At 40.7% G+C, this 12,906-nt stretch overlaps 1 protein-coding gene across 9 annotated transcripts in view; it reads left to right on the forward strand.

The window, feature by feature from the left end:
- The window catches only part of CTBP1 (C-terminal binding protein 1), a 233,459-nt gene that overhangs the window by 213,500 nt on the left and 7,053 nt on the right, over positions 1 to 12,906 (forward strand). For all 9 annotated transcript variants that reach the window (XM_074540485.1, XM_074540488.1, XM_074540486.1 and 6 more), the window contains 4 exons: positions 2,378 to 2,592; positions 6,394 to 6,524; positions 8,627 to 8,754; positions 11,971 to 12,088. In XM_074540485.1, the coding sequence (XP_074396586.1) occupies positions 2,378 to 2,592; positions 6,394 to 6,524; positions 8,627 to 8,754; positions 11,971 to 12,088 (592 nt within the window). The remainder of the gene's footprint in view (positions 1 to 2,377; positions 2,593 to 6,393; positions 6,525 to 8,626; positions 8,755 to 11,970; positions 12,089 to 12,906) is intronic.

Here is a 12,906-nt window from a genome sequence, read left to right on the forward strand (position 1 = left end):
GCTGCTAAGTGAAAGCACTTTTTCTTCCCATGCAAGTCTGCAGGCAGGTCAACATCATCATTTCCATGGTCCCAGGGTCATTTTATAGAACTCTGCAATACCAGCAGAGGATGATGAGTGTGCACTGGCCAGGCCTGAGCAGGGTCCTTGAGCTGCAGCTGCTGCACTGTCACACTCAGGTCAGGTCAGTGGCACCTGGAAATTGGGGGATTTGGGTTGAATGGATGAGGCTGTAACAGGAGATCTTCTGAAATGATGAATGGACCTTGCTAGAACTTTGATTTCCTTGAAAATACACTCCTGCTGCTTTCTGCTTTTTTTGCAATTGTATGCAACTTTCATATTCTGCATTTTTCTCACACTGCCAACTAATAAATTAAGGTTTTAAGCTTAAGATTTTGCTCTCCCTGGAAGCAGCCATGAATATTCATAACAATTTGATATGCTCTTACCATAGAGGTGTCCCAGAGGTGGGATGCTTTGTGTGCCGTATTGTCCTCAGTGTGTTGAGGTAGGTTTTGGACCACCTCTCATGCCCAGGAGAGTCTTATATAATAGAGGGTTTTCAGGAAAGGAAAAAAGGTCATAGTTTTGTGGTTGTTCTTTATGTCAGACAGCAGTTTAAAAAGAAATTGGCAAATTCCTTATGTCCAGTTGTGTAATGACTAAGACTAAATATGAATTGTCAATTGCAGAGTTGTATCCCATGAAATATTGGTAATAGGATAATTCTGCTTAGAAATACAGATGTGATTCCCTGGTGTTTCTGAAGGAAACTTCTGTGCCCATTGAAGAAGGCTTTGGTTTATTGGCCTGGGTGGGGTGAATGAAGTGTGGCTTTGACTGGAGAGGCTGTTGTAAGAGATTTTGCTGTTGTGAATCCCCTCAGGTATTAGTGTTGTAAAGAGTGTAAAAAAAAAGAACAGATGACAGAATGTTGCTTGTGAAAATGAATGGAGCTGGAGTAACAGTTATATGCTTTGTTAAAAAAAAAAAGAAAAATATTTACAGTTGTGTGACTGATTCCTTGAGCTGTGAACATGCCAAAATTTGGAAACAATACAGTGTTTGTGTTGAAAATTTTCTAATTCAAATTTATTAAAACAGCCTGGAAAGCAAACAAATAACATGCATGCAAGTGTTGAAATGAAAGATTTTGAGGAGGATTCTAACCTGATGTCCCCAAAGAAAAGCAGACAGCCCCTGTCAGATTGATGTACTGTTTAATATTCCAAGCACATCTGTCACTAAGCACTGCAGAATTGCTGTGTTCACATTAAGTGATCAGCAAAAACCTTCCTTCCTGTGGCTTCTGAAGTTTATTCAAAGAGAAACTGAAAAGCAGAGGGAAATCCCTTCAAGCACAGTTGGAAAGAGATGGGATTTCCCTGGGTTGATTTGATGCTTTTTTTGAACAAACTGAGACATTACAAAGGAAAATTTGTTGACTTTTTTTGGGTTTGTTTTTCAGATTAGGCATTGTTGTTATGGTGTGTCGTGCGACGCTTTTGAAACATCTTTATCCAACATTTGCAGTACTCCAGTGTGAATATCTGGTCTGTAAAGTTCTAACTTGGAAAGTGTGTTAGTTGTCACTCTTCAAAATGCCTGTAACTCATCAGATGTGCTCAGAGGGGTTTTCCCTCTCTGTTTTCCTGGTAGTGTGTCAAAGGGAAGTACACACCTCCTGGTACTGTGGTGTGGAGTCTTGCCCATACAGCTCTGAAATCTGACAGTAAGGGAAGTGAACAAAAAAGCAAAGTTCAGTGTCAATTCCAAGTGGGACTGCAGTCCTCTTAGCTAGATGCCATATGACCAACTTTATTTATTTATTATTCAGGTAGCTGAATAGAATGTATTTTAAAGCCTTAGACAACAGGATTCTTGTAGGCATTTTAGTGCTGGAAGGATGTTCCTCAAAATGAAAAAAAATACCAGAAAGGAGATTCCATGTGTTGAGAATGGTTGTGCTTCAGATTAAACAAATTATCTGTTATTGCACCCATTTTTGAGGATTAATTTTACAGCTTTTTATTAAAGCCAGCTGGTTTGACATGGGTACGGATAAGCCCTTGGCAGGATGTGCTCACAGGCAGTGGTGTTTGCCATAACCAGGCCCAGCAGGCGAGCCTTGCATTACAGATTATTGCAGATTACGTGACATCTTCTGGCCTTCCACATATGTGGTGACAAAAGGTGCAAGTGTCAGACAGCCCAGATGTGCCATTTCGGAGTGGGATGGGGAGACGCCTCCCTTTGCTGCCCTTGCTGTACCAAGTGTTAGGGTTGGGTACAAGGCTCCCACTGGGCAGGAGAGGCCACTGACACCCAGCAGCTGCCTCACATGTGCTCTCCCGGCGTGGCCGTGTCGTTGCAGGGCGTGTTGGGCAGGCAGTGGCCCTGCGTGCCAAGGCCTTTGGCTTCAGTGTGATTTTCTATGACCCGTACCTGTCGGACGGCATGGAGCGCGCCCTGGGGCTGCAGCGCGTCAGCACTCTGCAGGACCTGCTGTTCCACAGCGACTGTGTCACCCTGCACTGCAACCTCAACGAGCACAATCACCATCTCATTAACGACTTCACCATAAAGCAGGTAATCACCTCGCTGGGTGCCCCACGCCGGGGCTGCTGGCCAGCTCTGTACAGCGTTTATTGCCGTAAATAGGTAGATTCTCATTGGATAGAAATATTTCTCTTCTGCTGCTCTAAGATCAAACAGGTCTATAATTGATTAGGAACTAGCTGGTTGTTTATGTATTGTTGTTTTTACTGTCTTTTTGGCTCAGTAACATTGCATTTGTGGAAATAATTTGCTCTTCTAAATATCACTGAGATTTAATGAAGTGGCATTGATGTAAAAGCACTTTTTCTGTGTCTTGCAGTAGCTACTTCCTCTACATGTGTATTTTCAGGTAGCAATTCTGCCTTTCACCGTTGTCCCTCAGTTTGAGTTCCTTTGATGCAATTTAAGGATTATGACTAAATGGCTCCCCCCTGTGCTCAGTCCTGATGCTCATAGAGCACTTCATGGATAGAGCTCATTTACAGCATTGCATTATTGGGAAAAATAATGTTTCTTGGAATTAGTACTAACTTCTCCAATATTTGTGTATTGGTAATACACAAAATAATAAAATAATTTCAAAATCTGGGTGTAGTAACTGCTCCATTGTTGAAAAATTTGATAATAGAAGCCAAACATTTAATGAAAAGGTTTGACTCCAGCTTTAGTGTGGGTAACAGCCAGAAGTAAAACTCTGAGACATAAGAATGGAGTCAACGTAAAGAAACCCTAAGATAGCACAGTTGATTTGGCTGGTCTTTATATATAATGGGTTTATATGTTGGTAACAATGACAGTAGACTATTTTGCAGTAAAATCATTGCTTGTCGTCTGAAGAATAGTTTGTACCCACTATTCTTGAACTTTAGAACTTCAGAACTTACTGAGCATGTTCCACAGTCATGTAGGATCATGGCACAAAACTGACAGTACAACACACTTCTTGATTTGAGAGTTTAGGGATTTTGCAAATCCATCACAACATAGAATCAGGATTTGGAATTTAAAACTCTAAAAAATTAAAAAGCTTAAAATGAAACCAAAGAAACCAGAGCTCTGTCACCCTGCCTTGAATATTGTCTTCTGTTGTATGGCTGGGTACATTCAGTGGTTATTACATAGTGAGATGTCTTTTCAAGCAGACATCAAACCAGACAGCATCACACTGAATTCCATGGGACCACTGAGCATTGGTCACTTTATTACACAGCAGTTGTGAACTTTGGGCCAACTCACCACAGGAAGTTTTTGAGTGGAGGCAGAGAAATGTGTTGAGCTTTGGAGAAGGCACAGCACATTAATCAGAGAAACAAACAAAGGAAAACATGTTAAAACTGAGGAATGCCATCTGAAATGAAATGCCTGTTTAAACTCTGCACTGGAAAGTATCTTAAGTAAGCATTTATCTTCCTATTTGTTATCCTTCATGATCAAAGCAAGGATTAATTAAAGTGTTAGATGATAGTTCTTGCTTTGGGTAGGAGTTTGGGTGAGGCAGTCTGGATAGTGAAGTGGATGTGAAACCCATGAAATTATAACCCTCTGACTGCATAGTTTGTGTAGAGCATATTCTGATTTAGGCTGACAGGTGTTGGAGTTGGCCTAGAATTTCTAGAGAGCATTGCATACCCTTTTTGTCCAATACTGCATGCTCATGTCATAACCAGCTTTTAAACAAAGTACTGAGAAGTGTGGTACATCCCATTTCACAGAAATCTCACCCTGAACTTTGTGGAGTCTGAACTGACATACACTTCAAGTGTCTTTGAAAATTTGGTGTCTGTCTTCTCTTAAGTAACTTTTCTGGTGAATTTATCTTTATTCTGTAAGGCCATCCTGCTTGTCCTTGGAGTCCCAGAGTAGCTCAGAGCAGTGTTTCAATGAACTTGTGCTCTGAAGAGACTGAGGTCATCTTTAGTTATACAGATTGGAGAAAAAACTGCGGTTTAAACACAACACTTTCATAAAGCAGCTCTGCAGGTTCAGTGTAGGTGAATTTACCAGACGTCAGCAGTTCCAGCTGTGAAGCTCTTTCAAGCTTCCACCCATTGTTAAGGATCATCTCCAGCTGCATCCACCCTGACAGTTTATCATGAGTCACATAATTCATTCCCTCTAGAATGCATTTATGCAGTCATGTTCTGTTTGATTGGAAAGTGTCTTAGTGCTAGTTCTGGAGTTTTGTCCTAAAACTCAAGCAAGGTTGTTGGACAGATTGGACAGAAGATTTTAGCAGGGTTCACTTTAAGTAAAATATTCGTGTCCTTCAGAGGGCCTGTAAATACACCAAGCTGCACTTACAGCTGCAGTTAGCAGTTTGCCCAGAAATGGGCAGGGTGTGTGAGCTCCCAGGAACCTTTATTGAGTCTGCACAGCTGTGAGGGGCTCTTGGGTGAGCCCTCCTGTGCTGACCAGGAACTGGAGAGGCACTGATGGTTCCCATAAGGAATCTCTTGTTACCAGAGCAGCTTAAGATCCTGCCCCAGTTTTTGTGCTGTTCTGATTCCCAAATTAATTACATAAAGCTGAGAGAAGCATCCTTGAGTTCTGCCCCTGTTACTGCAGTTGGGTTTGGCTGTGTGGATGGATCTCCTGTAGGCCCAGGAGCCTGCAGATGGAGAGAGGCAGGGCCATGTTAAACCTTGAGAGCTGGCCAGTAAAATATGGTGAGTTCTTTCTTTATAAAACACTGCAGGCATGTGCATATTAATATTCTGTATGACCTCATTAAAAAAAACAACCACAACTGACGTATTCAAACCTCCTTGTTGTTGGTGAAATTGGCATTTTGAATCAATATTTGAGGGTAAGGATCCATTTACCTAAGGTTTAGTTTGATGTGTAGGTTTCATGAAGCTGAGTTGGTGTCAGAATGTTGGGGTTTGCTTATTTTTATGTTGAGAGATGGAGTCGGTACAAAATGAGATTTCCATTATTCATCTTCTCCATGGTTCCTGCCCTTCATGTGCTTTCCTTCATGCACAGAGGTGTTGAGACATCTGTCAAAGATGAAATACCAGGGTGGCTGGAAGCCGGATGTTGTAATTTATGTTTATTTCAGTGCCATTTCTCTTATTTAAACTGCCACTTTGTTTTCAAGTTGTGGATGTATTATGGTGTAAATTGTTGTAGTTCTCCCCATACTGATGGTAGTGTCATCTGCAATGCTAATCTGCACAATGCACAGCACAGCTTCTCTCCTGGGCACACGGCGTTCTCAACCAAATTCATTTTCATGCCTTTTAATTGAATAATAGAAGGATTCTTTAGACCTTTATTTGAAAAGTCTCACAGGGGAGGAGGAAGCTGAAGTAACAAAAATAAATAATGCATACATCTACTGTGTTTTGGCAACTAAAGGGAAAAGTGTTTGAAAATCCAAAAGCATTGATTTTTCTGAAAAATTCATGTAGGCTTTTATTTGTGTGAAAGTTGAAAGCCACAAAATATGAATTTGTTTAAGAATGTGCTGTAGTTTCTGTCTCATGCAATTTCACAGTGAAATAAAAAGGCATAAAATGATCTGTCACTTTCATATGCACAGTTGTACCTTTTGATCATGTTACTGCACAATATCTGAAACAAGGCTTCTATTAAAAGACACTACTTACAAGAAACAAAAGGTTATTAAGTGCTGTGAAATAGCATTTTATGTTAGAAGCATCACATTTGATGGTACTTTCCAGTGGAAAGGGAAGACAACTGTTACAGTTTAAACCAGCTGAATAGCCTTTGTTGTAATGGATGCTTCTTTTGAGTAAAAAAATAATGCCACAACGGTTTTATTTCATTTATTTTTATTTCATCATTCTTGTTTTTAACTTTCCCTAGATGAGACAAGGGGCTTTCCTGGTCAACACAGCTCGAGGTGGGTTAGTAGACGAAAAAGCACTTGCACAGGCCCTGAAGGAAGGAAGGATACGAGGGGCAGCCTTAGATGTACATGAGTCAGAACCATTCAGGTGCTTTTCCTTTTCTTTTCTTTTTCTTTTGTTCACTTTCTTATTTTTAAGTCTTGGTGCATGATACAATCAACAGCAACAAGTAAATTGAGTTTTCTGTTTTATTTGGTAGCTAAATATTCCTTAGCAAAGCAACATGAATCTGTGCAGCACTGGATTAATGCAAATGTAGATAGAGTTGGTGTGTGTGGTTAGAAGTAAAAAAAGTGACATCCAAGATGTAATTCCTTAAAAAGAAAACTAAAACAAAGCCAGTGGGTTTATCTAGTAGAAATAGCAGGAACCTGAGTTCAAATCCTGGCCATGGCTTTGAGGAGAGTGCCCCTCTGCCACTGATGCAGCTTGGAGGCAAATAATGCCTGAACAGGCCCTTTGAAAGGCAAAGAGTTGAGATGTGGTGTGGGAAGTGCTTTATGACACCTTTCTGAAGGAAAATGTATTTGTCCAGATTGCCTCTGCAGGAAAGCCATAAGTGTGTGAGAGGTTGCAAAAAAAGGTTCAGGAAGGCTGTCAGAGTGCAGGTTTTATTTTGTCTTACCCTTTACAAGGGGAGTTGTCACTCTGCTGTCAGCAGCAGGGCTGGTAGCTCAGGCCTGAGTTTCTGAATGACTCAGTCCAGTGTTCCAGGCAGAAATGCACCACTCCCCTCAGTGGCGTTGGCATTGAGATATCAGCACTCCTCATCAAAATGAGCCTGTTTCTTATGTCCTTGAGGCTTGAGCACAGACTGCTGTGGCTTAGTCCTTGCATGTGACAAGCCTTTTTCAGGCTGGGCAGGGAAAATTGTTATTTTTAACTTCAACAATTCACATAAGTTTTTGAAGAAGAACAGATTCAGGGCAGGTTGGAAAGACTGGAGAGAGGACAGTATCTCTCATTCCAGCTTGAGGGGGAAATAAAATCTTTGAAAAAATAGAATAATATCCTTTTTGTCAGAAATTTTATATCTGCTGAGTGAGGCATGATGCCACATGACAAAAACTTAATTTTCTGTATGCATACCCTGGATTCATTTACTCCCCAAGGTAGTCATTGCAGTGCAGTGGTGCTGTGCAAAGCCAGTGTAGCAGCTCAGGGGATTTGCAGCTCCAACCATTCTTCCCAGTTGCTGTCTGGGATGTGCACAAGCAGCCCAGTGCCCCTCTAGGAACCCCAATTCCTGTGTGGAGATGCCATGTGCAGAGATGCAGCTGCAGGATTACAGCCACAGTTTCCTTTGGCTGCAGTGCTGCATGTCTATCCGATTGCAGCACGCGCTCTTTATTCAAGAGTTTTGCCAGATATTTTGATGTTTATTGAACTACAGATGAAATCTATCCTTTTATGAATTATGACCAACCCTGAAAGCACGCTTTTGTCTTAAAATATTTGCTCTCCTGTTACAGTTGACTGCAAGATTATTAAAACTGGAAATGACTAGGAGGAGCAAGTTTCCATTATTTTCAGTTTCTCTACTTTGTATCTGTGATAACACTTTTACACAGATTCATTGCTTTCCCTAAAAAACAATCTGTAAATTTCCTTCTTTCTGTGGAGTTTCTATAAAGGGATGGGAAAGAAAAAACAGCTAAAAATTAAAAAAAAAACCAACTTGAATTATGCAAAAAGCATTGAGGCTGCTGATGGACACACCTCTGATTTGGAAATAATTGTAAGATTTTTTTCTTTAAATGATTAGATGTCATACTGACAGAAAGAGAAGGGCTTTGTTAGTTAATGCAATAAAAGTAAAATTGTGATGACCTAGGCAAATGGAATGACATCCTAAATTAATTTGGGTTTTCCCTTATGCATTTCTGCCCCAGAACTGGAGTGGCAGTGACTGTAGTTACAGTAAGTGCATTGGACAGAAGCTAATGTTGCTGCTATACTTAAGTTCCACCCTTTGAGTCTATGAAGTGATTGTTGCTTATTTATACCCTAAATAATACATTAAATTAACAGAACCGTAAACAAGCACAATAAGGAATAGAAATGCAGTTATTTTGTGTTGTAGAAATTAATCTGTGTATGTACAAATCCATCAGGATTCCTCACCTTGCTTTTCCCCTTGCCCCCCAATATTTTTTTGTCATTTGATCTTGTTTTAAATTTTCATTTAGCTTTAGTCAGGGCCCCTTGAAGGATGCACCAAACCTGATCTGTACCCCACATGCAGCCTGGTACAGTGAGCAAGCCTCCATTGAGATGCGGGAGGAAGCGGCGCGAGAGATCCGGAGGGCGATCACAGGTACTGGCTCACACTGCTCTTGTCATTAGCTCCCTCACTGTGTGGTTCTTGCTAAGAAACCTATTTCTTCAGTCTTGAGAGATGCCTAAAAGCAGCAGCCTTGGGTTTTGTTTCTAATACTTGGAACACAGAAATCAGCAAATGCTCACTAAGTCTATTCTCAGAATTGGAACAAGTAATTTTGGAGGTTCTTTGCAATTATATAGGGAAGGCAGGCATTGCAGAATAAGTCCTTTTTTCATGTACAGGCAATGTATTTATATGTGGAAAATCATCTGCTTTTTTCTTTGTTGCATATAACTATTACCCATTGATGGATTTGACTGCAAGTCCTCCTGGTATTGCTGGAATCTTCCTTAGCTTTTCCTAGACACTCCTTTATACTTGTCATGAGCAGTTCTCTGTGTAAAGTTTTCAGTATTTTGTTGGGAAGTTATTCTATTTTAGATGTTCCCCTCTTTAAAGCCCTACTAAAGAAGTCTGGCATTTTAAAGGGCAGAGTGTCTTTGTTATATAACTGCCATGTAATTGTAAACTGCTCACATAAGAGAAAACAGCTACGTCTCAAACATGCACTGCTAATAAATAAAATGAGAGGACTGAGCCATTTGGCATGGGTTTGAATCCCTTGTAGCCTAAAATAAAAGGAAGGATTTTCATACTGGAAAATGATTCATTAAGCACTAATGCTTTCCCTTTAGCTGGACTTTGCTGTGTCCCCCTTGGCGATGGCGGCTGAATGCTCTGCAGACATGCAGGGCCATCTGTGTCACCTTGAGAGCAGTTCAGTGCCAGCACATTGCTCTGTTCCACAAAGAGCACTGGCAGTAGCCTTCCCTCTGCCTTGTGCCTGGAGAGGCCAGGCAATTTAGTTTCATTTATAGCCTGTGCAGAAAGAAGATTCTCTTCTGGATGCTAATTAAAGACACCTCTTAAACTCCTGAGCTGAATTGTCCTTTCCTGGATGATTTCACTCTGTTTTAGAGGTGACCTGAGGAGCCTGACCATCCTTTTCCTGGAATTGGTGCTTGTGGCTGTGCTCCAGAACTCCAGTGCTGCATTTGTTTGTTTGTCAGGGTGTTCAGTAGCTGTTGCCTGCTCCCAGACAGCTCTGGGAGAGATTGCACAAACCAGCATCCAATACCTGTGATTGATGTGCAAACCAGCATTAATAGGCTATTGTCTGAAAGTAGAGAAGAGCCAGCTATCCAGAGCTAGTTTTATGTTAAATTTGTGCAGTAGCCCAGGCATATGTGCCTGGAAAGGCAGACACAGTTCCTTCAAGTGTGATGGTGCTCTCAGCGATCTGGATCATTGATTTGTATCGAAGCTGTCAGCACTTCAGTGTTTGCATATGGTTTTTAGTAAGATCAAACTGAGACCAGCATTAAGGAGGTGAGAATGACATTGAATTGCAGTGAAACAAATGTAGGAAAGATACAGGAAATGTGGGATAAAGCTGGATATATGAAAACCATAGGGGAGCACAAAGAAGAGAGGGTGTAGAGAGGGAGAATAATTGGAAAAAGGTGTGAAGTGTAGGAATGAAGGCTATGACTACCATCTGACAATAAAAATGTTGTGATTTTGCTGTTGCTTAAAAGTCAGTGATGTTGTGATGTGTAAAACAGAAATAATCAGCAGAGATTAAATACCTTGAAATATATTTTTAAACTCTGAAGCATTCCAAGTATGAACTAAGGAGGACCACTGGAATGGATGTAAGAGATAGGGCAAGCATGGCAAGTGAAAAGATATTTAGAAGTTTAAAATAAATTAAAAAATACTTACTGGGTTTAGAGGGGAGACTAGTAGAACATGCCTACAGAAGTTAGCAAAATGAAGAACAAGGTGGGCAAAGAGGAAGACAGGATAAACATTAGAAGAAGAAAGGTACTGTTTAAATTCGTGGACAGTTCTGGCAAAAGTTTAGATGGATGTATATTTTAGCTACATTTTGAAGATGATTTCTCGGTGGTTCACCTGTAATGGGTTATGTAGCTCACCTTGTTCAGGGCTGAGCTGAAGGCCCTTTCAGGTTGTGCCCAAGAGATGTGCCAGGTTCAGGGACATCCGCTGAAGGCTTGGAGTAACCCTATTTGATGGGATCCACTGCACAAAAAGCAGTTCTGTGAAAAGGCTTTTTTACAGCCCCATTGTGGCCAGGCTGATGGGTAGGAATTGCAGGCAGAGATGGTGAAGTCCTTGATCAGATTTCCAGTAGGAAGCTGGAGACAAAAGGCTGAGTTCTTCAATGGTGGAGCATGGTCAGTTTTTGTGAGGGTTTCTGGAGTCCCACTGCCAGCAGTGGCAGGGGTGGACTCAAAATTACCCCTTTCTGCCCCTCTGTGCAAATGCACTGTAAGATTGAACTTCAGTGAAGACACATTAAAACAGATGCCAGAAAAAACACATGCTCCAGTTGATCTCTCTCCATTTAAAATAGGTGGGAACTTTCCTATTGCTATGAAGAAAATCTGTGTTGGATCTGCTCATGTCATTTGCAGCAGGGCTGAAGATAGTTCTGCAGATGACAGTCACACGCTTGTCCAGTGCTGAATTGAGGATTCAGGTTCACAGATTCTCCAGTCTTAAAACTTCAGTTGTACTTCAGAGGTTAAGGAAGAGTTTAATGAAGTGAAGAAAGGAAATTCTGGTGTATTTTCATTTTATGTAGGAATGAAAGGCATGGCTGAGGATTGATACACTGCAGTAAATAAAAGTGAAGAGCAATTTAGATAAAGAAGGGGAAGTTCAGGAGGACAAGGAATAAGTGCTGATCATTCCATTCAGAATTCTATATTTTTCATAAAGTGTTTTTAGTTGCTGTTGCAGGTGGAAGGAAAAGGAGGAAAGTGATGTTAAGGACAGAAAGCAGGGGGCTAGATTACTGAGTCTGATTGGTAGCTGTGCTCTATATCCTAATTACAGCTTCTTGGAAAGATAACTCCTACTGATTTTGGTTCTCCTGAGACCCTGTATAGAAGAGATAAAGAGAGACAGGAAAATCAAAATTAAGCAGAGCATTTCAGCCATTATTGCCTAAGTCCCAGGCAAAAGGCTACAGCAAGGATCAGAAACAAGCTCTTAGTGTCATTTTATGTATTGATTTAAATACACAAATATTTGTAAGTATTTTTTTAACATAGACATACTAAGAGTATGAGGCACACAATTTTAATACATTTTTATTTCCTCTTCCTTGCTTCATCTTAGGTCGTATTCCAGACAGCCTGAAAAACTGTGTTAACAAAGATCACTTGACTGCAGCTACACATTGGGCCAGTATGGACCCTGGAGTTGTTCATCCAGAGCTTAATGGTGCTGCATACAGGTAAGTGTGCTGGAGAGGTAGAGGAAATACCTCCATAATTCAGTGTAGGTATTCAAGAATAGATAAAAGAGTTTCCTATTAATGATTGAAGTGCTTTTGCATTACCAGCACCAGCTGTATTGGTTTTGTAATCGTTGTGTTCAGGAGAATAATCCTGTTTTGCTAGTTGATACCAGTCATGCTGTGTCTGGCTATAAATGCTCTTACAGCCTTTTTTCTGTTGGGTTAGTGTGTGAGCAATATTTGTATATTCAAGGAAAACAATTCTGGTCTTCTCCAGTGTTGCAGTGGAAGTGTTTTGTTTTTTTTCTGAAGGTAATGATGCAGCTGTAGGTTACAGAAAGACTTTCAGTAATAAACTTGCATTGTTTTGTGGCCTCCAGACACAAGAGAGAGCAAGTAACCCAGTATTGAAAGCAGTGCAACAGCCTGTGGTGATTATGAAAATATGTTTAAAATAGCTTTTTCTAAATTATATGTTTAATTTTTAAGCAGAAGCATTTGAGAGACTTGATCTATGTATTCTCAGTCAACTGTGAAAGCAGGTCTTAATAATTAATAGAAAGGGGCAATTTTTTACATCTAATATGCACATTCCTGAGTTACTTTGTTTGCTCCAGAGTCATTCTCTGTCCCTTTACCCCTAGCAGCTATTCTAGCAGCAGATTCTTCCTAGTAGCCAGCTTCACAGAGTTTTTATTTATGAAAAACACCTGCAGTTTTTGTGTTTTCCACTCTGCTATTTACACATAAGTAGGATGAAGGTGGCAGAAAGCTCCAAGTGCCAGATTCCCTCAGTGCCTTGAGCAAAGGGGCAG

The sequence above is a fragment of the Zonotrichia albicollis genome, chromosome 5 (assembly GCF_047830755.1).
Source record: "Zonotrichia albicollis isolate bZonAlb1 chromosome 5, bZonAlb1.hap1, whole genome shotgun sequence".
Classification (NCBI taxonomy): domain Eukaryota; kingdom Metazoa; phylum Chordata; class Aves; order Passeriformes; family Passerellidae; genus Zonotrichia; species Zonotrichia albicollis.